Genomic DNA, 25,268 nt, shown 5'->3' with positions numbered 1-25,268 from the left:
CGTCATATTGTTATTGTCAAAGAAACTAACTTTGGGGTCCTCAGTACATGAGATCATGAAAATTAACAAAAGGAAATGCTACAGTTCCCTCTGTGTGGAATAAACTTAAACTGTTTTTAAAATGATCAATAATTCATGGAATGACTCAAATTAAAATTTTTATGACATTGTAATTTATTAAGATGGCCATAATTACTTAACAGTTAAAAACCAACCCGTTGAATGTCCTTTGGGGTTTTGACTGATACGGAGATGGATGAATAACCTGAGAACATCTGTCCATGAACCGAGGAGATAGTAAGTAACGCGCCAGGAGAATGACCCTAAACACACGAGTTAACTTGCCAAATAGTTGTTAATAAAAGCCTAGAGTTAATGTTTTAGAGTGGCTGAGTCAAAGTCCTGACCTCAATCGAAAAGAAAGGTTGTGAAAGGGGCACAAGGCAAAGAGTTCATGTGAGGAAATACATCAGGAATCATGGCTAAAGGGCTAAAATTCCACAAAGCTGCTGTGCAAAACTGATCAATGGCTACTGAGAACATTTAGCCACAGTTAGATGGTGTTAAAAGGCAATAAATTTTGACATTTTAGATATATTGCATACATTTTTTTCCCTCTACATTACCAAAAGACCAGTAGATTAATGCTTTTATTTGTGCTGTTGTGTTTTGTAGTCTTTACAATACAGAAGGAAAGCATTTCAGAAACATTTGTTAGCTCGCGATCTACGTAACCACCATTTATGGTGCTCGTCTGTTTTACGTGTCTGGCATTGATTCGCTGGATCATAAACTGCCGGCTGTCCTGGATGTGTACTTGACTTCCCTGTGACTTCTCGGCCGGACACGGTGATGGAGACCTCAGCTGAACCTCATCTGCTTTGACCTCAGAGCTCAGCCCCGGATACACGATTCACGTCCTGCTGAGTGTTTGCTCCAGCGTGGAAACGTTCAAGAGCAAAGTGCGAGAGGCAACTGTGCAAGCAGTAGCTCGAGGATGTTCTTTCGTACATTAGCGCCAAAAGTGGTGCTCGTTTACTGCAGGACATTGTTGGACTTGCAGGAGGGGTTAAAAGAGGTTCACCAGGTGAAAGGAATGGGCTCCGGCTCATAGCTCGTCTTAGGTTGAATTGTCTTTGAGTCACACTGCACATCACGGTTGTCCTTTAAAACTTCGGTTTCTAGGATCGCCTGATGAGAACATGCTGGAAAAAAACCCTCCCATTTCCCCACTGATTTTTCTCCACTACTGTGAAAATCCAGATAGTAAATACAAATGTGTAAAGGTCTTGACAACAATCTCGCAGTTTTCCAGTGTATCTTATATAATCGAAACATATTCTGATGTGATAGTGTGTGTGGTTTGTAGGGTTTCCAAAAAAGAAAAAGAAAACTGGTATCAGGCTCCAAGCCGGAGTTTGGGAGACAAATACTCCTTTTACTTCACTCTTAGCTTAGAGCTCCAAACATTCCTGTTTTTTGATAAATCGTCAGTGTGATCAGGGTTTTGGCAGAGGGAATTTCCAATAAAACACTTAATATCCCTCTTCCCACTACTGTTCTGCTCTCTGTATAAACAGCTGAAACCAGATACTTAAGTGCACTGCATGAAAACAGTTTTCTTACTGAAATTAAATAAAACCTTTCCTCTTTTAGGGAAATTATTCATTAGTTCGTTAAGTAAATGAGGCAAAATTTTTGAGATGATCTTTTTTTATTTATTTTGTCTTATCAGATTCCAATGTTTGCATGCACAAGGGATCAATTTGGGGAAGTCCAGATGTTTGTGGATGTATTTTAAGGCAACACCTCAAATTCACTGCTTGCTTGTGTGAAGCTGTAGACCAATGAATTGAAATAAATCAAAGGCCACTCAGTGGGGAAGAAGCAGTTACTTGACAAGTGACAAAAAAACCAGACTACAGATTATAATTTACACTCAGGGGCAAAGACGTCAACTGTAGGAGTTAAATCAGAGGACAAAGAGGGAAGCTTTTAAAGAAATAACTTACATTAAAAAGAACTTGCACTAAACATGAACCACTTCTTCCTTTTTACAACAGATTCCCATCATAAACAGAGCCTCTGGTGTTTTAGAATTAAATATATTTTTATTATCCTTAACACCTTTATTCTTATTCAGTGCCTAGCTCACCGTTGATTTCTTCGAAGATAGTAATTTTAACATTTTTTACCATCCAATGCCTTTTCTAATCCCATTCTCTCCAGCATTACTAAAAATCTGATTGTACTTTCTCAACCACAATTTGAAATAGCTCGTATTATTCCAATCTATTCCGATCTATGTTTTCGCATCCACCTGAATAATGTGTAGTTGCGCCACTGTACACAACCTCCAAAAAAAGTATTTACACTTCCTCTTCCATAAAGGGCATATTTGTGAAATGAACTGCCTGTTGAAGTGTTACTCCAGTGCAACAGATTTCTGCAGCTTCTGCACGGTCACCATGAGCTACTTGCTTTTCTGCTTAGTTCTGTTTCTGCACAGCCCATCATTCAGTCTAGTGCATCCAATTGGCTTTAAAAGCCAGTTGGCTTTACATGACAATTCCCCTCATGCAAGTTTGAAGAGCCCATTTGCTTTCCCAAGCTGAGATGTTTTGCACAAGTTAAGACTTGTTTCTGTGTGAGCGAAATGTGCTTCTATTTGTTAAACAATTTGCTTAATCTCAAAGTGGTCTTTCAACTCTGTGTCATGCCACTCACTGCCAAATGGGGTGAATGTGACCTGAGTTTAAAGTCCCTTTTTACATGGAAATTAGTTTCCAGCATGTCTACTCTTTGACTCAACATTGGGAAATGTTTGACATCTCTTTCATCACTTCATAAATCACTTCATAAATAGATAAAATAGGAAGGGCATTTAAAAAAAACAGCAACTGGTATCTCATTGTTTGACCAGAGGTCAAACAATGAGATTTTCTTTTATTAGTTGTACAAGATTGGAATTTTGTCTCAACGTCTCTGAAACAAATTGAAACGCTCTACTTCCATCTTGTGGTCAGATCATACAGACCTAAAAAAAAGGAACTTTTTTTTTTTTTAATTATACAAAAATATTTTGTCTCTCTGAGCATTACCCCAGGAGAAAATCTTTTGTTTCCACTGAAACTCAAAATAAAAAAAATTAAAAAAGACAAATCACAGGCTTTGTCTGGCTGTACTGCATGTCCATGTTGAAATATTTTTGAGTGTTTCCACAAATTTCAAAGTGCTTTTTTTCCTTTTTTTTTTTTTTGGTAGAGTTAAAACAAAAACATACAATTAAAAACGGAGAGTTTCTGGTGGAAATGCTGGTGCAGAGTGTGTGATGTAACTGTAGCGTGAGCCAGTGAAATAGGAAGCAGCTGAAGATGGAGAAGGAAGGATCAGAGAGTGTAGGAATCCTCCTGATGTGCTGCCTCCTGCTGAGCAGATGGGGGAAGATCCAGATGAAGTCTGAAGGAGCGGATCCTGTTCAGAGTACCAGCAGCTGCACTCTTAAAAGTGTATTTGTACTGCAGTTCATCTTATGCACTTATTTACATTAATTTCACTTAATTATTTTTGCTTTTGCTCTTCATTCAACTCAAAACTTACAAATCTTTAACCTAAAGGAACTTTTCACTTCGACTTTACTTAAAACAATTGAGTTCAATGCCAGTTTCATATCCTACATCTGACCAACCCAATTTATTATGATCATCCAACTCAATTCACTAAGTCCTTCTGTCTCAATTTGCTAAGTTTTTATAACTTAATTCATAAGGGGGTTTAACATGACAAATTTAAGTCACTCTTACTGAAATCATTTTGTTATAATAAACATTAAAAATCTCTTTGACTTAATTCTACAGAAAGCAAACTCAAACTTTTAAGTAGTTCCAAACTAAATATTTTGGACTGCAAACTAAGAAGTTTGCAGCCTAATACTCTTTTTACAGTATCCTCAAAATACACTCCAACTTGAAAGTTATAAATCTTTCCCTTAAATGACCTTTTTACTTTGACTTTTTACTTTGACTTTACTGTCATAATTAAGTTCAATACCATATTTGTGTCCCACATCTGACACCATGACTCAAGCTTACCAGGGACAGATTCTGTACCAACCAGGGTGCTGTGGTGGCGCAGGGGTAGAGCACAATCCACATAAGGAGGCCTTAGTCCTTGACCTGGCCTTCGCAGGTTTGATGCCCAGCCTGATGACCTGAGCTGCAGGTCTTCCTCTCTGTCATCGACCACTTTCCTGAATAACTATGCTCAAATAAAGGCTGCCTCAGCCAAAAACCCTTTGAAAAAAGAGATCCTTTATTAAATTACTTCTTCATTTGGGGCAACCGTGGCTCTGTGGGTAGAGTAGTCATCTTGTGATCAGAAGGTTGAAGGTTCAATTTCAGCTTCCTCCTGCCACGTGTCGATGCTTAACGCACCTGGATCAAATGATGGCTCGTTAGAGGCTTAAGAGGAACATTCTCATGCTGAAAAGGTTGTTACTAAAACATGCAGGATGCCGGCCCTCAAGGACTGACCTTGGACACCCCTGCTCGAGCATGAAGCACCTTGAGTGGTCAAAATGACTGGAAAAGCACTATATACGTTCAGTCCATTTACCATTATTTGAAGTAAACTAAATGATTTGAGTAAGACTGACTTAAATCTGTTATCTTAAACATACTTAATAAATTTGTTTAAAAAAAAATTAACAAATTAATTTGGATGAAACTTAATTGAAATGCTTGTTACCAATTGAAGCAATTCAATTAAGTTGGTTCAACTAATTTCTTTTGAGAGTGTGGTGCACCTTGGGAGCTGAGCTGCCCAGATCACCAGCCCTGGTCAGAGGAGAAGCTCTGCAGGTCCGAGCAGGCGGACCGTCTCTCTTCAGCAGGGATTCGACCCTTTCACTGGTCCTTTCCCCTTTCCCCTCACATCTCTGACCCGAGCGGCGCTGCAGGATGAAAGCTGAGGAAGAGGGAGAGTTGAGCTCTGCTCTGATGGCATGTTCAGGTTCTCCATCTCCAGTCTACAGGCCAACTCAGGGAAGACCTTCAGGAGACCATTAAAGTGACGTCGCACCACCTTTGCTGTGATCTGACTGCAGTCCAGTTTCCAGTAGTTCCTCCCGCGGTCCCTTGAATCTGACATCAGTGGAATCTTAAAAAATCAGGGCCGATTAGGTGATATGCGGCAGAGAAACAAATTTAAGTTTATAGTAAAATAAATAAAAATACATGTACCTTAAGACAGCATTTGTGAGTCGATCAGCATACTCTGATGTTGTTCCCCAAAAACTTTCTGTCTTCTGAAATAAGTCTGTAAGACTGTAAAACATTAGATTCAGAAAGTCGTACGTTTTGCTTTCGATGATAAAGATGAAATTGTAAATGTCTTCTGCCCTGGGCCACGGCAAGCATCTTTCCCTGGAGCATTCAGGAAAGCGAGGACAGTCTTTGTCAAGAATGTGTGATGCTTTTCATGAAAGTATCCGCTCTGAGCAGAAAACAGCTACGTCTCAAACTGCTCAGGCCTAATCTGCATCTCGTTTCTTAGAGACACACGAATGGGAGTAATGAAAAGGTCTAGACGAGAGTCTTGTGTTTTCCAGTCGTAAAACCGGTTCTAGCAACAGGACGTCAGAGGGTGTGTGCTGCAGGGCGACGGCTCGTCGTTTGGCCAAACGACGAGCCGTCAATGCAGGACGTGGAGCATGAGACCGCAGCCGTGGACAACTCCAAAAACTATATATGAACACAGAAAGCACACCTTCATCTGAAACCTTTTCTATTTCTAATTCCTAAAGTTGATGTCCAACATTTCTTACATAAAGACAATTGAACATGTAAGATTTTTAGTTGGGTTTTTTTTCCATCTAAATTTAAAAAAATAAAAATAAAATTCCTGAAATGTTCAAACTATACTTTAAGTGTGGGCGTGTCATACAAGAAAGTGAAATATTTTATTGAAAGCTAAGTTATTATTCTTTTCTGCCCTGTTTATTTTTTAACACATCATCTCAGATTCACTAGAATTGTGTTCTAAGCTCTTTCAAATGAAATCACAAATAAATCAGAAATAATCTTGAAAATGTTCGGCTTGCCATATTATGTTTTTATTTATTTGCTTACTTTTGAATTGAAACAATTGAATGAAAATGAAGGATCTATTAAATTGAAATTTGCCGCATCACAGCTCAATCAAACAAAACTTAGAAATATTTCTATGATCTCTGACGAGAAGGTTTTGGATTTTTGAACAGAAATTTACTGTCAGTTTTTGCACAAATTGGATTTAACGTTTTAATCTGTTGCAGCGGATACATTTCAACACTTTACAATTTAAAACAAATACATTAGTAACCTTTAAGCATCCATTCAAAATGTGCTGAAGTTTGAAGGTCTTATAAACAGTGAAAATAGCACATTTTAAAAGACGCATTGTAAAACATCTTCATGTGTTCATTGCTGTCTTTTTCAGAGATTTTGAGTAAACGTATTTTGTGCCCACTGTTATAATAATTAAAATGTTAAGCCTTTGAAATACACAAAAGAAGAGAAATCTAACATAGGTGGGGAAATATTGTAGCTATGCTGTCTAAAATGTACATTTACGAACTCAAAATAATAAGTTAGACTAATGAAATCTTAAACTGCTCTCCTAAACCCCAGTTATAGATGTTATTGCTGCTTGGATATTTTCTCTGTGGGGAAAAAAAAAACATGCAGACGTCTGGTTCATTATATGTTCTTTTAACGTAATTCACCAAAACTAATAGCTTAAAAAAAAAAAAAAAAAAAAGAATGAAGTATGTTTTTCCTCCGTGTTGCTTCGCTGATATCTACATTGTGAATGACCTGCGACATTCCAGAGAACAATCAAATCACATCTTTCTAATTCACTCTCCTGCCTTTTGTCTTTAATAAAGACGGCACTAATTAACATCAATGATCCCCATTGATCAACACGTTACCTGTATGCAAGGAGTTAGATCTATACAGTTTGTATAACTTTGATGGGATGAGAGTCTTGTTACCAGCTCAATTCATTCATCTGATTAGAGGGTGTGGTCGCTCTGCCTACTTGCTTCTCTGTTTCCTAGGAGAAACTTTGTCATTTGAATAGTGATGGGGTTTTTTTTTGTTTTTTTTTGTCTTTCTTATAATGTGTTGGTATGTTTTGTCATTTCTGTGTTACCACGCCCGGTCAAAGTCCCTTAGGGGAACATAAAGTATATCGTTTCTTTCTCTGGTTTTATTTTTATGCTGAGAATCTCGGTGCAAACAACTACAGTACATTTAATGTAAATGTATCAAGAAAAGAACATAGTGTAAGTCTGCTGAGCACATTTTAATAGCAGGTAGCACTCCCTTTGTTCAGTGTAACTGTAAATTGTTTTTAGTGTTTACAGAAAGTACACACATTATCAGTGGCTTAAGTAAAATTTGCAGCTTTCTTTTATAAAGACAGTAAAATGAAATTTATATGTGTGTAGCCTAAAGCAACATATCTTACAAAGACTAGCATAGAAGTTAGCTCCCATCACACCTTAGTGTTATTTTTACATTTTTCCTGATGAAACTCTCCCTGTGAAGTTTTTTAAATTAAAGCTATGGACATTTCTACAGAGAAAACTTCAGAGTTTTCTTCTGAAACTTTGTTAGGGAAACATTAAAGTGGGTTTGACGCCATGAAGAGCCATAAATAATGATTAAAGTGCATTCAAGAAAAGGGACTTTGTTGTTGTCACACATTTCAGCATTTGTCTACAGGTTAGATCAAATTCAGGTTAGATCTGGCTCCGCCTCCAGCACTAATGGGGCCGTTATCTTCTGAATGGCTCCCTATTATCTTGCAGTGGACACCTTCTGATGTCTCATTGTTCCAACAGGACTTATATCTAGAGCCGACCACTTCGTCCTCACAGAAGCAGGGGATGTGATCACCAGTCTCTCTCGGTGCCCAGGTCGAATCTCCAGCAGAGGGAAAGCAGAGCAAGATGATGGGCTACAGAGCTGAGTTTTATCGTCATGGCCCTGTTGGCAGTACTCAGAGAGCTGCTTTCAAGTGGGCCACGACTTACCTGTCCAAGATTGCTGTAATCCTACGGAATGCTCCAAACTGGATGCTCACTTTCACCCAGGTGAGAAAAGCTGAACAATTTTAAAATGCATGTTGTTTGCTGGATGTAACATGGGGAAATTTGTCATGTGTCACAAGGATGATGAATAATTTCTTCTTCTTTTTGTGTTTTTCCCCAGTTGATGGATAGACTGATGCAGCTGATGTCCGAGGACAGAAAATCTCTTGAGAACAACATCAGAGTCTGTTTGTCTACTCACGGTTGCTTCATCAAAGTAAGTTTCACTTTTGTTACTTTTTGTTGTTGTTGTTGTTTGACTGTGTGAATATATTTTGTGAAATATCGTTGCATTATATTGACCCGTTTATTTATTTATTTATTTGTTTGTTTGTTTGTTTAGGTTCCAGTGATCCCGAATTCCCTGAACAGCAAGAAAAACTACTGGAAACTGGACTGCAGTCAGATCACAGCAAAGATGGTGCGCCGTCACTTTAACGGCCTCCTGCAATTCTTCCCCGAGCTGGCCTCTAAGCTCGAAAGGGAGAAGCTGGACAGAGCTGCCCCCTCTCCTCAACCTGCATCCCGCAGGCCTGACCAGGTCAGATGTAAGGTGAAGTTCACCGGGCCTTTCTCCGTCGAATCCCTGTTGAAGAGAGACAGCCCCCCTTCTCCACCCTCCGGAGCTTCCCCTCTGCCTGGCGTGGAGCAGCAGCCTTTGCCCACGACCCCACAAAGAGACTTCATCTGCTACCCCGCGGCTCCCCTGATTTCACACGCTTCGAATTGTTTTTCCCACATCGGCTCAGCAGGGGGCAGCACAGATCACACGCTCGTTGCTGACAGAGCTGTTGAACCCGCCCGGTGGGTTCCTGTGCGCGCGGATCCCTCGTCTGCTCCTTACTTCACCAGCGCGCCGCATGGTTTCGTCACTTATTCCCCAGCGACATTTACAAACGTCACGTCTCGTGTATGGCAATGAATTGTTTCACACCTGTAAAAGTAGTCTTCTGCATTTTCTTCCGGCGGAATACACACTTCAAAGTACTTTTGTTTTTTTTGTTTTTCTTCTTAGAAACCCGTAAACATGTTAAGCTAATGTATATAGCTGCGTTTCAATGCTTTTTTTTGTCCCAGATAAAACATTTTTTGAGTAAGGCTAATAAATCATCACGTATATTAAGGTGTAAAAAAGCATTGAGATAAAGGAGGGGGGGTGGGGGGGATGTAAGAGAAAGAAATTAAAAAAAAAAAGTGCTTAAATATTACTTTGAAATCAGATCAAGAATGTTGGTTCTTTGCTAATTAGGAGTTATAACTGAACAAAAACTGTCCATCTTTCAGCAAAATGTATTCATGATCACATTTACACTTAATCCGACAGCATTTCAAGAGGTTTGAAACATGGTGACCTTTAATTTTGTTTTGTTTTTTTATTAAAGTTTTTTCAGATGAACTAATTTTGGGTCTTCAATCATTTACTTTTCTCCTCCGTTTAGCTCACAAGTTTTTTAATAGGAATCGGTAACATTCTGTTGGACAAGTATTCTGAAGAATACAGATTTAATAGAAAATGAATGTAAATCAATTTTTAGGATTTTAGGCACAGGCTACCAGATTGTAATTAAAGTGTTCTGGTATTTGATGCTCAATAAGATTTCTATATAGTCTTTGGACAAGAAACTTGCCCACAGCTTCACATATGCTCCACCATGCATTACTTTTGTAGATATTTATTCTTTAAGTTGGTAAAAACAACAACAAAAAACTCCCATTTCACCAAATAGTTATAGGCCTTATATGGTCAAGCTTCCTGGTTCCTGTAAGAAGCCGTGCCGCTGCGTTCTGGAACAGTTGAAGTCGCTGCATCTGTAATTTATCCATGCCACTATATAAAGAATTGCAATAATCCAAACGAGTTGTAATGAAGGCATGGATAAGTCCTTCAAACAAAAATAAGATTTAACTTTGGCTGAAATCCGGCATGTGATTAAAAACTTGATTTAACGACAAAGCTAACTTGTTTAGCTAGCTTTAAACTGCTATCAAAAGTAAAACCAAGATTCCTAGCAGGGGTCTGACAAAACCGAGCTAAAGAGCCAAGAATCAGATCTGGATTTATAGTTTGAAGTCTTTTGACCAAATAATATAACTTGAGTTTTTACTTTGATTTAGGTAAAGAAAGTTTTGTTCCATCCAAGATTTGACTTCAGCTAAACAATCCATCAGTAGCGGAAGAAATACATTTTGGAGTTTAAGGGGCAAATAAATCTCTAGTGGAAAGAGACGTTAAATTTATGGAAAATCTGACCAAGAGGCAATAAATGTAAGATGAACAAAATAGGACCTAAAATTGAGCCTTAGGGAACACCGTACCTTAAAGGTTTGGCCTCGGAACAGGTTGGTTGAGATGAACTGAAAAAGTTGTATTTTCTAAATAAGATTTAAACCATGCAAATACTGAGCCTCTCAGGCCAACACATTGCTTTAATCTATGATCTAGTGACAAATGCAGCACTCGGATCTAAATGTAATAAAACTGTAACATTGCCTGAATCGACTGTTAAAAGATCATTATACACTTGAAGCAAAACTGTTTCAGTGCTATGAGCAGCTTTAAAACCCAGACTGAACCTTCTGTTATATTATTGCCTTTGAAAAACATTTCAAGCTGCATAAAAACAAATTTTCCAAGAACCTTAGATAAAAAAAAAGGGAGTTTAGAAATTGGCCTAAAATTTGCTAGTACACTTGAGTCTAGATTAGGTTTCTTAAGAAGGGGTTTAACCACAGTATGCTTAAGAATTGATGGGACACAACCTGATTGCAATGAGGCATTTATCAAGGTTTTATTCTGGTTCCATTTACAACACAAGAAGCTCAGGACTTTAGAAAACAGCTCCGGATCAAACAGCCCTGCCCCGTCGCTCCACTGGGTCAGACTGTCCTGACATTTAAAAGAGGTGAAAATGACTGGAATGTAGCCATTTCATTTCCATTTGAAACATCCCATTAAACGACACTGCTCCTGTTAAATCACCCACAATTAGAAATTGTGCTCCCATTTATCCCATCTGCTGATTTCTACAATCCCTTTCCTTCAGGAACAAAAAAAAAAGCACATAGATCTTGTTTGGGATAAGCCAAATACTGTGTGAACCAACTATGTAGGTGGAGATGTCATGGTATATGGATGTCTTGTTGCAGGACAGCCTAGCCAGTTGAAAAGAAAAAAAAATCCAATTAATGCTATTGTCCTGAATCTTTAAACCCCATCTGCTGGTCTACTAAAGAAAAAAAAAAAACCTTCCTGTAAACCAGGGTCAAACTCCGGTCCTCAAGGGTCGCCGTCCTGCAGTCTTTAGATGTGCTACAGGTACAAAACACTGGAATGAAAAGGCTTAATTACCTCCTTCTTGTGTAGATAGGTTCTCTAGCGCCTTGCTAATGAGCCAATTATTCTTTTCAGGTGTGGTGCAGCAGAGGCACGTCTAAAAGTTGCTTGAGGGCTGGAGTTTGACAACTGTATTGTAAGCCATCAGACAAGAATTTTTGTAATGAATGTCTTTACCCCACCCAAGCTTTCAGACAGTATCAGACCACTTTCACCATGATCCACATTTCCATATGAAGCACCTTAGCTGACTGACTTGATTCAAAGATACAAGTTTACAAGATAATGGTACTTCATGGAAAAATACCTCCAATGGCACACAGTGCTGTGGAGAACATAAAAAGTAGAGTGAAACGGTTAACTTGCAGTTTTTTTTCTTCCAGATGAGAGCAAAAAATTTGCAGATAGAACAAAAAAAAATATCCGCCTGGGACACAAATGGTTTATATCAGTTGTGAAATGCATTATTTTTTGCTAAATAAAAATGATTAAATGCTGTAAATTTGATTCAGTGAATGTAATGTTGATATACAGTTTAAATCCCGATGGACATCCACAATGTTACTGCTATGCTGCAGCTAATGAAAGTTGTAATTGTTTATACCAAAAGAAACGAGAATCTTTGGGTTGATTTTACCATAATTGATCAAATATATAGGATAATTGAAATGTAGGTTTAAACATCATTAAAAGCAACAGAGAACTGTAAATAGTGTTAAGACTGCGGTTTAAATGAAAGCTATGGAACCAAACCAAGACAGAAGACGCGGGACGAAGACTGGATGAAATAAAATGCTTTTTATTGTTCAGCCGTGTCATAACCTCGTCTCCAAAATAAACACAGCAGGAATACAACCGTTTGTCAACCTAGCTACCATTGATAGGACATGAAACGTGGGTTTTGTCAAACCACCAACGATAGCGTTTTTATTTTTTTTCTCCTATCAAACATCCAATGATGGCATACAAAATAGTTGTTAACCTACCAGTGATACTGTATATAAAACACTTGTTTGTAGATTTATCCCCAGCCCACCCTTAATTTCACCCATTTCCCTATTTAGAACATTTGACACCGACATATTTTTTTTTATGCTTAAACAAGCACATATTAAGAGTGCATAATTCTCCATTTTTGAGATTATATAAAAAAAAAAAAACCTACACAATGTTACACTTTAAGTCAGAGTACATTTCAACTGATTATTAGTGTTCTACACATTCGACCATAACCAAAGGAACATTGTATAATATCACTATAACTTAACACTACGTGTAATATACGTTCTTAAAAAAAAAAAAAAAAAAAAGAAAGAAAAAAATACAAATGATTAGCATTGGAGAGAAAATGAAAATGGATAGTGCGAAGGCAAGCTGGGTCAGTACCATAACATATAATGAGTATTACAAAAAGAAATAAAAAATAGAATAAGAAAAGTAGAAACAAAAACAAAAAAACCTAATACAGGCAAGGTTAAAACATGTGTTTCACACTTTTAAGATCAACCTCTTGTGCACTCATCCAAATAGATAACCTGCTCTTTACCCTCCATTGTGTGATATCTTTGATACTTGGTAATTCTCCTTTCCCCTCCGTTTCAACTTGCTTAAACAATCCTGTGGGAACCATCTTTGATTTTTAGTTTTTCTTGTGTCAGGCACTTCCCAGGACCACTTTAATTTCCTCTCTCTTTACCTTCAACACTCTACAGGGCAATCGTAATGCTGCTTCAGACAATACAGGACAGTCACAATGCAGGATCTATTGGAAAATGACTGAAAGAAAACATAAGATAATGTGTAATTAATACGCTGTAATCCATACGCGAGGTTTTTAAAAGGTCTGCAGGCTCGTACCAATCCTACAGGTCGGTGTCAAACCAGGCCAGCTGGTTGCTGTCCATCAGTTCCTGGGTATGGCCAAGGTCTGGCAAAGGATCAGTATGGTGACCCAGGTCGGGCAGCGCGTCAGCATGGTAGTCTGCACCTTCCATCATAGGGTCTAACAGAGAGTCCTGGCCATAAGCTGCTGGGTACGCCCGATATGCTCCGTCTGAAAGGTAAAAATAAGACCCACAAGGTTCAATGCAAAAACGCAACGTTATGCTGTACGTTTGTCGTTTCATGCTAATTGGCACGGTTCTATTTTGTCAGGAAATGTGTACGGCAGCGTAACTTTGTAGTAGTTTTTGGATAAGTACAAACTCACAGGTTTGTTCCTGTGCAGTTCAATGCTGAAAGAGAGAAGCCTCAGTGTAGAAACAAAAGTGCTGTTACTTTCAGTGCAATTACCAAAAAACATAATCCTAAAGATTATCTAGAAATGCAGATAACATCTTGCGGGGGAGGAGACAAGAATGAAGCTCATGGAAAGCTAAAAACTCACCATCTTGCCTGAAAGCCAGAGGATCTCCTTGTGCTGCCATATCCAGACCCAGGTCCCCGGTCTGAAGAACCAAACACTGACATTAGATAACTGATAGAAACTACTTATCAGCACAATAGAACGGCTCTGTCTAGATATTCACAATAAACAAAACATTGATAGTTCAGAGGCACGAAGTTTAAAATTACAAGCAGTTATTGTAAACTCACTGTGGTACTAAACTGACTTCAATCATCTTAAATCAACTTCCATCTCAAAAACACCATAGTTAATGTAAACCTTTAAGATTTAAAGATTCCTACTTAAGCGCTTTTGTCAAAGAAGAAACCTTTAAGCCTTCGTGCACTGAAGGGTGTTTGCAGAGGAGCCTAAACATACACTGAATGGAACATGCAGCACTAAAAGAAATGCAAGTTAAAAGTCAAAAAAATACTCGTGAAAAGTTGTTCTGCGATTGTTACCACTACTTTAGTTTTGGGAAACAGTTTGTTTGTAGTTTGCGTTTCCCACAGGAAGTGTGCTGGTGGTGCACCGCCTCTCCTTCCTAATTATCTTCAGCTTTTGTGTAAATAAAACCACATCCCTTTAAGAGGTTCGCCAACTGTCATATTTTTGAGACTCGAGATTAAAGGATAAAACTGATACAACTGTTCTAGATTTACAATAAGTAAATAAGATCTTTCAGGCAACCCTTAATTTCGAACCATCCCTATTTAGTTAATGATGCACTGCTTTTTAGAAGTAGTTGAAAAGATCATTATGTGAAGTCACTTGACATGTACTAATAAATAAAAAAAAAGCTACTTTGGAGAGAGAAATTAAACATTCACTTTGATAAATAATCCACCAAATGAAGTGAATTCTTCGCTTTCTTCTGTTTAGTCATGCTATGGCTCAGAAGAATTTAACACAGTTCCAGCAAGCTTCATTACAGCCGTTTCATTAATTTTGTTTTGGCTCATTTATTAGCATTAGCACGTACATCGTTCCAGGCCATGGGCTCAGTTCTGAACAGTGAGCTGGTCAGCTCCACCGAGAGACGCTTCTTGTAGTCCTGGGGTTTGTCTTCAGACATGCGGAACAGGACAGCTGCAGCATAGGTTGCTAAAGGAGAATGCACAAAAAAAACCTCAAGCAACCAGAAAAAAAAAAAAAAAAAAACCCCACTAAAGGGTAAAACTGCATCTGTTTGTATTTTCACCGACGCCCTCGTTGCGAGAATGCAGCAGCTCGGTGAGCGGTGCGGTGGCCCCCTCGGCTTCGATGGCCTCGGCTGCTTCTTTGTCCTGCGCCAGTTCGCACAGCACACCTGCTGCGACGCGCTGGATGTTTTCCACTGGAGAGTACAACAACTGGATACGAGAGCAAGCGAGAGTAAGATTTAAGAATGTCCAAGATTTTTAGGCTACTGATTATTCTGAAATTGGAAAAAAAAAAAAAAAAAAAAAAAAAAGATTTAGTGATAGATATTCTGCGGTTGTACCTGGACAAAGAGTGGAATGGTGTTGAGCCCTCTGATCACAATCCTGTTGTGGACATCCCGGGCCAGAATGTGCAGAGCTCCTGTGCAACCTTCAACTATTTCCTCCATACGCACTCCCTCCTGGATGAGTTGAAGGGTGGTGAGAAAACAAAGTCAAACACACAGAAGAGGAAAAAGAAATCCAAATCTTCAAAAGAGAAAGCTTAAGCAAGCTGCCATACCACAAACTGCTGCTGGTTCCCGCCCATGCTCGTGCGCCTCTGGGTGTCCTGATGCGCTCGGACAAGCAGCTGGACCAATCGGGGAATGGCTCCCTGCTCCCGCAGAGCGCTGTGATTGGCCGGGCACAGGGCTAGGTTGCGAATGAGACCAACCGTCGCCTAAACAGAAGATGGATTTGTACCTTTTAAAAAATTTGAATTATTCTAATTGTTTCATTAATTTACAAGTGTAATGGAAAAAGGACCTTGATTAGTGGCCAGTGGGACGGTGGGTGCAGCAGCTTAACAACCACAGGCAGGCCGTAGTGAAGGCGAACTGCATTCTGGGCCATCTCTGCATCCTGGTGGCGCGAGGTCAGGTGGCGCAGGGCGCACACAGCCGGCTCTGTGATGTCCTCTCTGTCGCCGGCCCGGAGCACGGTTCGCACCAAAGCCTCGATGCCGCCAACCTAACAGGAACGTCCGTGTGTTAACGTTGCACGTCAATAAAACAAGACGGAGTCCCAGCGAGACTTGAGTCAAGATATGATGTAGAAGGCTACAGCCCCATACCTGGCAGACCATGAGTTTGTTACTGTAATTGTTGCAGGTCAGGTTAGAGAGAATGCCGGCAGCACACGTCACCACGTTGATGTCGTCGCTGCCCAACAGTTGGACCAGGGTGCCAAGGAGACCCTCCATCCCCTCCTACAGACAAGAACAGATGAATGCAACTCGTCTTCCTAGAAGTTTAGATTTTCTTATTACAAACTGAGATAAAGTTGAACACTAAAAATCACAGCTATAAGCTAAACTGAACATTAAAAGTGCACCAACAAGAGATTGCGACGGCCGATTTTTGAACACCAACTCAGATCTCCTGACATTTTACCAAATTCTGTTTGTTGAATTTCTGGTTGTATTAAAAATTTATCAGTTGTAACAAAAATGCAATAAATAAAAGATAAACAAACCCTCTGGTTTATGGGACAGAGGTAAAACCCTTACGAGACATTACAGAAAGCTCACTACTTTCCTTTTTGTGACTATATAATACAATGTCCATCACGTGACCAAACATAAATTTTTGATGATTTCAAAATAAAAAGCCAACATTTGAAAGTAAGGAGCTCCAGCTTCTAGTTTCTCTCAAATCCAACATCATTTCATTCATTCAGTGTCAGTAACAAAGCTCTGCGGGGAACTTATATTTGGTATAAGCACTGATCAGAAAAAGATCAGATTGTTAGTTTTCACACTGCTAGAGGGTCACTAGTTTGGACCACTCGACTGTAAAATTGACTTAATTCAAGTCAGCAGCTATTTTTTGTTATTATCTATTAAATTATGTCCAACAGTACCTGTTTAGTGGCAGCATCTGAAAGATTCCTCAGAGTCCAGAGGCAGTTCTGAACCAGACGCTGGCTGGGGTCTGTTAGATGAAGACCCAAAGCTTGCATCCCTCCTAAAAAGTTAAATAAAAGATCGCATGAATAATCAAATCATTAATGCAGCGGCATTGTTTTAATCCATTTCATTTCTGTCATACGTACCAGCTTCTACAATGGCCGGCTTGTTGCTTGAGCAGACAGAGAGCACTTTTAGCACTCTGCTTGTGGTCCACAGCAGTTTCTCGTATGTAAAAGTCCTCATGATGTTGACCAGGGCCTGAGGTCCACCGCTGGCCAGAATGATCAGCTAAAACAAAGAGTTTCATGTTTACTACACACCGCTGAAACAAAGACGGCACATTGAAAAGACAGACCTTCCTGTACCTTGCTTTCCTGATTGCCATATGCCAGGATCTGCAGACAGTCAGTAGTGATGGCCAAAAATTTGACGTTGGTGTTGGACAGCAGGGCTACCATCTTTTGCAGCCCTCCAGCGAGGCGCACCGCCATCTTGGCCCCTTCCTGGTGCAGCAAAAGGTTGTGGAGTGTAGTGATGGCATAGAACAACACGCTGTCCACTGGTGAGCTGAAAGACATCAAAGAAAAAGGTGAGCCAACACAAGGAGCAGCAAGCACCAACAACTTTAAATCGTTTTAAAAATGCTAATTGTAATTAATGCTCCAAAACGCCACCTTTTACCTTCCGATTCCTTAATCTAGCGTCAAACATGTTGTTTAGCTTGTGGCAATTACTAAATTCAGGCAACGACCGGTAGAGATAATTACTGCAAAGTGATGCTAAAGTGCACCAAGTATGTCAGTGTCCACCCAAGTAGGCCAACAAGGAAGACATGTTGATGCAATCACTGTCAAATTAGACAGAATGCAAGCAGAGCACCTTCTTTTAACATGTATTTATGAAGACCATTAGAACACAATATTTAGTTCTAAGCCAGGTGAAAATCTATACAAGCTGTAAACGTTCCAACATCCACTGCAAACAGTAACGTGAGACAATAAAGAAGTCAAACACAGGTGCTCCGTCCAACAGGTCTCAACTTGCCTTGTAGCCAAGTGTTTTGTCTGCAACTTTAGGCCTTTATGAGCTTTCAAACGCGTGAGAAGTGCAGGAGTTTCTGTGGAAATTTTGTGTTACCCTTTTCCAAAATAGCTGCTCATCTATAGAATAGTTTGGGGGGGGGGGTGCCTCTGTAAATTGCTCTACTATGCACACAACAGAACACAATGCAGAGAATGAATTGACAAAAAATAAATAAAAAACAAATCGCTCCATTTTCAAACTGGGGACAATAGAAGTAGCTTTGTTGTGAAAATGTATTCACAGAAGCAAGAAGCAGGACAGCAAAAATACAGTCAGCAGAAAAAAAAGATGAAGCTAGCAACTATTACAACTACAGACTTTGAATATCTGCTGCCTATTGACTGACGTGGTCCATTACTGCAACAATCTCAAGTAAACGTTATTCCTCTGTTTGCCACAAACATTCATATGCTTTTTCGATTAGCTTTTTTTTTTTTTATATTCACTTTGAACAATAAAATGAGCTTTGAGTAGCAGCCTACTGTGAGAAAACCGAGTAATCTGGCAAATCTAACTAATGCATGCTCTAGGAAAAGGAATAATCTGGCAAAATATGACTTGCAGTATCTACAGAACCATGGAGTCTAAATGTAATATGAAATCCAAAAATTATGACATCAGCATCAGGTCAGATTGCTCCCAACTTTAGTCAACACGCCAAACGTCAGCTCTACCAAGACATAACAGAAACAACACTCTTCTATATTCCTGAACAAACATCCAAAGTTAACTCTTTAATATTAGTGAGGTGTTAAAAAGCTGAAAGATATAACAATACTATTTAATTATCATGCCTTTATTGCTATGAACGTTGATCTCTTTATTTTAAATTGCTTCATAAATCAATAAATTAAACATAATTTTAAAGGAAATGATTATCAGAACACGAGAGAAGTCTGTGGTTCAATCAGGCTGAGTGAGCAAATAACACTATAAAAAAAAAAAAATCATTTAGAGCTTCTGTTCTCCCCCTTATGAGAATCCATGTCATCTGCTCTTGATAATGTTTAGCTGTATCGCACAAAAACAGCAACTTTCATGTAAATACATTTCCTAAAGAGAAATCGGCGAAAAATCTCTGAAGGCAGGTCAAAGCTTCACATAAAGTAGACATCAAAAAGCTGCGACGGCATTTAAAAATGCATTGGTGTATAAAATCCTTCACATCTTACCCCAGCATCTTGACCAGAGCAGGAATGCCTCCAGACTTGAAGATGGCGAGGAGCCCCTCACGGTGATGGGAAAGGTTGTGCAACGTGCCGGCGGAACAGCGAGCCGTCTCCACGTCGTTGGTGTTCTGCATGGCACGGACGACCGCTGAAACCATCTGCGGCGAGCGCATCAGGGCGTGACGCGACGCCTCCTTCTTTGACAACTGATGCACCATCACAGCAGCTTTGTTCACAACAACCTACAGGGCAAGAGTTTTGTTAAGGATGGTGACATTCTGAAAAGATGAATAATAAGTACTTTTGAGCAACTAAAAGTAATGGTTTGTTCACAGACCTGGTCCTCATCGTTGAGCAGTTTGGTGAGCTCGGGTATGGCCCGGGTGGCCAGCTCAGCATCGTCCTGATAGTTGATAAGGTTAACCACGGCATGCTTGAGCATCTGAGAGGGCTCCGCCAGACGCTGGACCGCCGTTGGATGGGCAGCGTCCAGCTGGGTGGGCGGGATCTGAATCCCCTCCTCTAGGGTCTCGGGGAACATAGCAGCTCGCACACGCTGGGCTCGGGTCATGGCGTAACCTTCAATGTCTGGGAAACAAATACAGAAAAATCATAATTACATTGTGAGTGTGGTCAAGGACATCTTTACCGAAATTCATCAGAATTTTTCTAGAGTTCAATCTATGCATTTACCAAATTGTTTTACGCTCGACTTACCTGCAGCCTCAGGAGTGAAGGGCTGGTTAAACTCCCAGTCATACAGAGATGGATCATCTTCCTCGGCATCAGGGTTCCCTTTGCCACTCAAAGATGGTGCTGTGGTGGTGACGCCAGACTGGATTCCTGAATCTAGATAGGACTGCTGCTGCCACTGGCTCACAGCAACCTTGCTGTCACCCATAGCCATGTCCAACTCCATCAGATCAGCTACACGAGCAGAAGACAGACAAAATGAGACACGAGACACCAGGAATTCTCAAATACAACGGACTGATCGGATTGCGGTGTTAACAATTGCCGAGTTTGTGCAAAAATACATATTTAGAAAATACCCAATGTCTTGTTCTAGTGCTACTGTAACCACCAGAGTAATTATGATGGTTCCTAGAGATCTTTAAAAGCAATATAAAAAAAACTTCAATAAGAAAACAGTGATCAAACTCCAGATTTTTCTTGACTTTTAAGAATCCTAAAATACAAAATGTTTTTACTACTCTGTTAGTTCACAACCGGGGTGGGCAATATAAACTTAAACCTTATTGCAATATGTTGTGCTACTTATCGTGATCACAAAAAAAAAAAAAAAAAAGTGTTTTCAACTTCTTTTTAGCATGAACAAAATGTCTCCCTTAAATTGAAAACCTGTTTTGGAAGAGGCTTCTTCAAGACTCCTGACATAATAAACTTCAAACAGTAATAGCACTTATTCAGACTTTCTCATTTATTGATATGCTCGTGAAACCAACAGTGAAGAAAATGGAAACAAAAATAACTCCAACAACAAAGACGGTTTAAGGAGCTTTCAAACGTCATTAATTGTAATTCCTCATTGTCACAGTAAATGAAAGTTCTTATGATAAGCAGTTTTGCAGGATAACAATAAATGTTACACTAAAATGGCCACCAGTATGACAATCTGTTAAATAGATGGGCAAACAGTACACATTAATGTCTGATTAATACAGCTCATGTAACTGACTGTATGTACAATCCTATGACTTCTGTGACGTCGAAAATATGGACGACTTTGAAGACTTTGACAATTAAAATGTACTCCTAACTGAAACCGCAGTAAAAAAGACCCAACATTCACAGTGAAACTCCAACCTTATTGGCCACTGCTGTAATTTGACGCAACATGCTCAACGCACGCTGCTGTGATTAAATATCAAGGTACCTCATTAATGAGGCAGGTCTGCACACAAATAACTGCAATGAGGCAACATACTACAAAGCAAAATAGTAACTAAAGAGACTTCAGCAAAGCAGGGGTGCATTTTTAACATTGAATTTTTTTTAATTTTCCTAAAAATCTACATTTTTTTAATGGACTGTTTAGCTATGATTTCTAGGCATTTAGAATAGAATGGCTTGTAAAAGAAAAAAAAATAGGCCTTGTGAATTTAAGGATGGAAAGGAAAGGATGTTGCTTGTGAATTTAAGGATGGAAAGGAAAGGATGTTGCAGAAAAACCAACAAACCTGTTGATGTGGCTACATGTCTTTGTGGAAATAAAGTGGGCAGCAGTAATCGGATCGCTTCGGACTGGTGTTAATACCAGGTGTGGATGGTTAGGCTTTGCTCTTTTATCCGAGTCAGCGCATGTTAATGCCAGGTCTGAACAGGGCCTGTTACTGTCTGTTCTCTGCAATAATCTAAGCAATGATAAAGATCCAAAAGGATTAAAGAATGTAAATGGCAAAACTTAAAACGGAATGAAAATTATTTAAAGCACGGAAATCATGTTTAACTCTGTGCCTTGTACCCTAAGGTAATGATAAAGAACAAGATGCTTGAAAAAAAAGAAAGTTACTGTTAAATGTGCTCCAACCAAAAGTCCAAAATTGACAAAGTGTTACTGTAACACCAATTAAGATACGTACAAATTGAGCCTGAGAAAGCGATGTGTATGTGTGTGTGTGTGTGTGTGTGTGGGGGGNTTAGGGGACAAAATTGGAATACAAGAAAAAAAAAAAAAAAAGAGAATAAATAAGTTTGTGATACTCACACTGGGTAGCCATTGTTCTTGCCTGCCCTCAGCCCGCACAGCAAATATGTCTGGAAAAAAAAAAGGTAAAAGTAGCGCACGGAAAAGTAAGAAAACACAGCCTCAACTAAATGTCATATTTGTCGCAGCCTAATCAAATCGTGGTGTTTTTATTCCAAGTGTTGTAATAAACCACCGTCTGCCTTCCTTTTTTTCCCCCTTTTTTGCTCCGCTACCTTTTGCCAGGTTTTCACCGCTTGTTTGGCTAGTTAACGCAGATAGGACAGGAGAGGGGGGGGGGGGACGCCGAGTCTCCACCTCAAACCGAGAGAGAGAGCGAAGCGGTGGGTATTTCCAGCACGAACACAATTCACTATTCAGCGGCATACAACATCAAAGGCATATTTCTCCCCCTCCCCCCTTACCACGGCCAAGTTCCGACCTCGAAGCTTGGGTTTCCAATGAGAGACACAACCCCCTCTACCCGCAATCACTTCTACGACTCCTCCTCTCTCGTGGAGGCTCAAACTGGAAGAATAACAAGCATACTAATCGACGCCGAGTGATAAACTGTCTGTTGCACCAATACAGTGATTTTTAATATAACGGGAGTGCTAACAAGAATTAGCCACCTAACGTGCGCAGCTATCCTCACCGTTAGTTAGCTAACTAGCTAGCTAACATAAACAATCAATGCTGAATGATTGAAACACCTAGCAACAAGCCTTTGTTCATGGGCGCAGCCGCTGTGACCCGTGGCCACCTTTGCTGAAGAATGTTATTTTAATTCACAGGAACCTTGACACGGGAGGAAAACCTCAAATGTTTAATTCAGATTTGATTAGCTTAGCCATCCGAGACGTACGAAAAAGTAGATCCAGGCGCCACCATAGAAAACCTGCTGTGCTGCTGCCAGCCGAATCAGAAAACCCCACCGGAGCCCCCCTCCTCGACCGACCAGAGATGATTTTCTTGGTTAAAGCATGGAACTGACACACCGAGCGATGTCTGCGCTAAACATGCGGCATTTACCAGAGTCGAAAGGCTCCTCCGTTGTTTCTGTTGGGCCCAATTTTCTCCTTTCTCTTGGCTGAAAATAGTAGAAGGACTGCTAGGTGAACCACCCGTCCTGGTCCAAACCACACCCGCTTGCTGCTCAGTCGAAGATGTTGCTTCCGCCAATGGAATCGAACATCAAGATGGCGAAGGGGGCAAAATCACGGTATTCTGCCGCGCTTCAAAAAGTAGAGCGTCTCCTCAAAATAAGTTTTTAGCGTACTGACGGTGATTTAAAATGATCTCTTAAAAGCTACACGGTTCCCCTATAAGGTCAATCTGCCTCTTTTAATCTAAAGTTTTTATGAAGTGTTTATTGCCTTTTCAGTTTAGAGATTTAAAAGTAGCAATGAGGACATTGGATCCTTGGTATGAAACAGTTTTGTTACCTTTCCTATATGTGGGTTTTTTATTACTCATGCAAATTACAACATATTAATAGTTATTTACGAGGAGCTTTTCTTTAAATGGCAAAATGTAGTTATTGTTTTGAGAAGAAAACGGTGTAACTTGTAAATAAATGAGTAGATTCCCTTGCTTGGATCTTCAAACCAGGTTCTTGTCAACTTTAACTTACTTAAGATGTAGTCTGCTGCCTACAGGATATGTGATGGTTTGTTTTTATTTCTATTTGTTATAGATGACATTGATATGTAACATTTAAAATAAACTCTTCTCTCCCATATGCTAGACTCGGCACACAAATGCCCACATGAGGCAACTGATTAAAGAAGCACACGAAGCAGCTGCCTAGTGCCCCAAACTAAAAGTGAGCATCCAAAACCTAAATTATCACGCAAGTCTGGTTCACAAATGCCATTTCTTTTCTCTCTTTCTTTTCAAAGTGAAAACAAAAACACCTGAGATGTCATATTTTGAAATTGTATATGTAAATCTATGTGGTCAGTTGCTGATATTAAAATACTTGTTTTTGAATAGATTAACATCTTACAAATAGGCAAGCAGTTCATACTCCTTTCTACATGGGACGACAAAATTAGTGCTTTTGTTAGACATAACTCATGAATGAAAAAAGAAGCTTTGTTTTGTTTTGCATTGTGGGAATTGCAGCAGCTGAATAATGGGAGCGCTGTGGTCGCATGTTGTTAATGAAGTCTTGCCTGTGCTGAGGCATTTTCAGCAACAAACTAGTTAAATTCTAACTGAAAACTCCAGTCGAATCAATAGACTAGCCCAGAAAGGGAACAGAACAGCTACAGCTGAAAGTAAAATAAACAAAAAAAAAGCAAGTACCATGCATGCACACCAATGACTGGCCATGTGTGCGACGCGTGCCACAGACCTCAAAAGGTGAAAGTCCAAGAAGGGTTATTGAGAAACACATTGTTCTAGCAGCAGGAAATGCACCAGGAAGCTATATGGTAGTGTGCGACGTGTCCACTGAAGGGGTGGAACGCTCAAGGAAAATACTTTACGGTGTGGACATTTCTTTCTCGTTTTTATGTTTTTGTTTCTTTTCAGGTTTTCGTTCAGATTTGTTTTCATATCCAGTAAGTTAGAGTACATGTTCCAGTGAGTCTCGGTTTTAAATCGTTTTTTTATTATTGAACTAGTATTTCTGTATGTAAAACTAAAAAAAAATGTGATAATTAACAGAAAGACTTGAAAACAGTCTGTGTGCGAATAATTTGTATGAGGCGTTTCTCATGGAGAATTGAGAGAAATAAATCAACCTTCACATAGCATTGTAATTTAGTGAATGAATCTGTATTTTGTATGTGAAAGTAGATAAAATCAGCCCTTTGGAATAAAGCTAAATGAAGCTTAACCACTGCCGAATTTACCTTGATACTTGGTAAGGAAAGAAATAACATTTTAGCAGCCTCATAGTTTGCTCATTACATAAAATAGATAACTGGGAACTGATGTAAATGCAACATCAAGGGCTTAAATGGCTTTTTACTGCTCATGCAAAAAAACAAAAAAAACAACTCAGAATAAAACACACCAATGAACCAACTTTTCACATGATGTAGCGCTGCTGCTACTGTGTGCTTAAAAACGGCCCTATCTTATCAAGGAATGTATTTCTCTAATCCGCCAATGGCTTGCTGTGTGGTCAAGCTGCCAATAGAGGATTCCTAAAGTCCTGAGACAGGGAGCTCTGGATCTTTTTTTTTTTTGTTGCCCTGCACAAACCATTGAATTTGATCAAAGTAATGAGCAAACCATAATTATCTCTCCCCCCCCACCTCACCCATTTATTCCAGTCTTAAGTCACACATTCGACTTTCGAGAGCACTTGAGGGTGTTCATCGGAGCACCGTTTTATTTCTAAATGA

At 39.5% G+C, this 25,268-nt stretch overlaps 2 protein-coding genes across 2 annotated transcripts; one reads left to right on the top strand and one right to left on the bottom strand.

The window, feature by feature from the left end:
• Nucleotides 1-7,897: 7,897 nt before the first annotated feature.
• LOC103472283 (forkhead box protein H1) lies at nucleotides 7,898-9,256 on the top strand. The gene is made up of 3 exons (XM_008421797.1): nucleotides 7,898-8,140; nucleotides 8,259-8,354; nucleotides 8,481-9,256. The coding sequence occupies exons 1-3, from the start codon at nucleotides 7,997-7,999 to the stop codon at nucleotides 9,057-9,059; spliced, it is 819 nt and encodes a 272-aa protein (XP_008420019.1). The 5' UTR covers nucleotides 7,898-7,996; the 3' UTR covers nucleotides 9,060-9,256.
• Nucleotides 9,257-12,250: 2,994 nt separating this feature from the next.
• LOC103472282 (catenin beta-1-like) lies at nucleotides 12,251-23,092 on the bottom strand. Its single transcript, XM_008421796.2, has 17 exons — nucleotides 22,942-23,092; nucleotides 21,931-21,980; nucleotides 19,920-20,129; nucleotides 19,540-19,790; nucleotides 19,206-19,444; nucleotides 17,316-17,517; nucleotides 17,094-17,238; nucleotides 16,902-17,005; nucleotides 16,114-16,248; nucleotides 15,807-16,010; nucleotides 15,562-15,720; nucleotides 15,341-15,460; nucleotides 15,059-15,209; nucleotides 14,840-14,961; nucleotides 13,858-13,918; nucleotides 13,329-13,524; nucleotides 12,251-13,247 (listed from the first exon to the last, which is right to left on the bottom strand). The coding sequence occupies exons 2-16, from the start codon at nucleotides 21,941-21,943 to the stop codon at nucleotides 13,334-13,336; spliced, it is 2,307 nt and encodes a 768-aa protein (XP_008420018.1). The 5' UTR covers nucleotides 21,944-21,980; nucleotides 22,942-23,092; the 3' UTR covers nucleotides 12,251-13,247; nucleotides 13,329-13,333.
• Between the last annotated feature and the right edge of the window lie 2,176 nt (nucleotides 23,093-25,268).

This window comes from Poecilia reticulata, linkage group LG11, assembly GCF_000633615.1.
Source record: "Poecilia reticulata strain Guanapo linkage group LG11, Guppy_female_1.0+MT, whole genome shotgun sequence".
NCBI classification, from domain to species: Eukaryota; Metazoa; Chordata; class Actinopteri; order Cyprinodontiformes; family Poeciliidae; genus Poecilia; species Poecilia reticulata.
This window is presented reverse-complemented; position numbering and strand designations above follow the sequence as displayed.

Excerpts from the sequence above, each read along its gene's own strand:
- LOC103472283 (XM_008421797.1), top strand. The coding sequence starts at position 7,997 with ATGATGGGCTACAGAGCTGAGTTTTATCGTCATGGCCCTGTTGGCAGT. Across the intron at positions 8,141-8,258 it reads GGATGCTCACTTTCACCCAG|TTGATGGATAGACTGATGCA; the intron begins GTGAGAAAAGCT and ends GTTTTTCCCCAG. Across the intron at positions 8,355-8,480 it reads CTCACGGTTGCTTCATCAAA|GTTCCAGTGATCCCGAATTC; the intron begins GTAAGTTTCACT and ends TTGTTTGTTTAG.
- LOC103472282 (XM_008421796.2), bottom strand. Across the intron at positions 16,249-16,901 it reads CAGATGCTGCCACTAAACAG|GAGGGGATGGAGGGTCTCCT; the intron begins GTACTGTTGGAC and ends TCTTGTCTGTAG. Across the intron at positions 15,721-15,806 it reads CCCACTGGCCACTAATCAAG|GCGACGGTTGGTCTCATTCG; the intron begins GTCCTTTTTCCA and ends TCTTCTGTTTAG.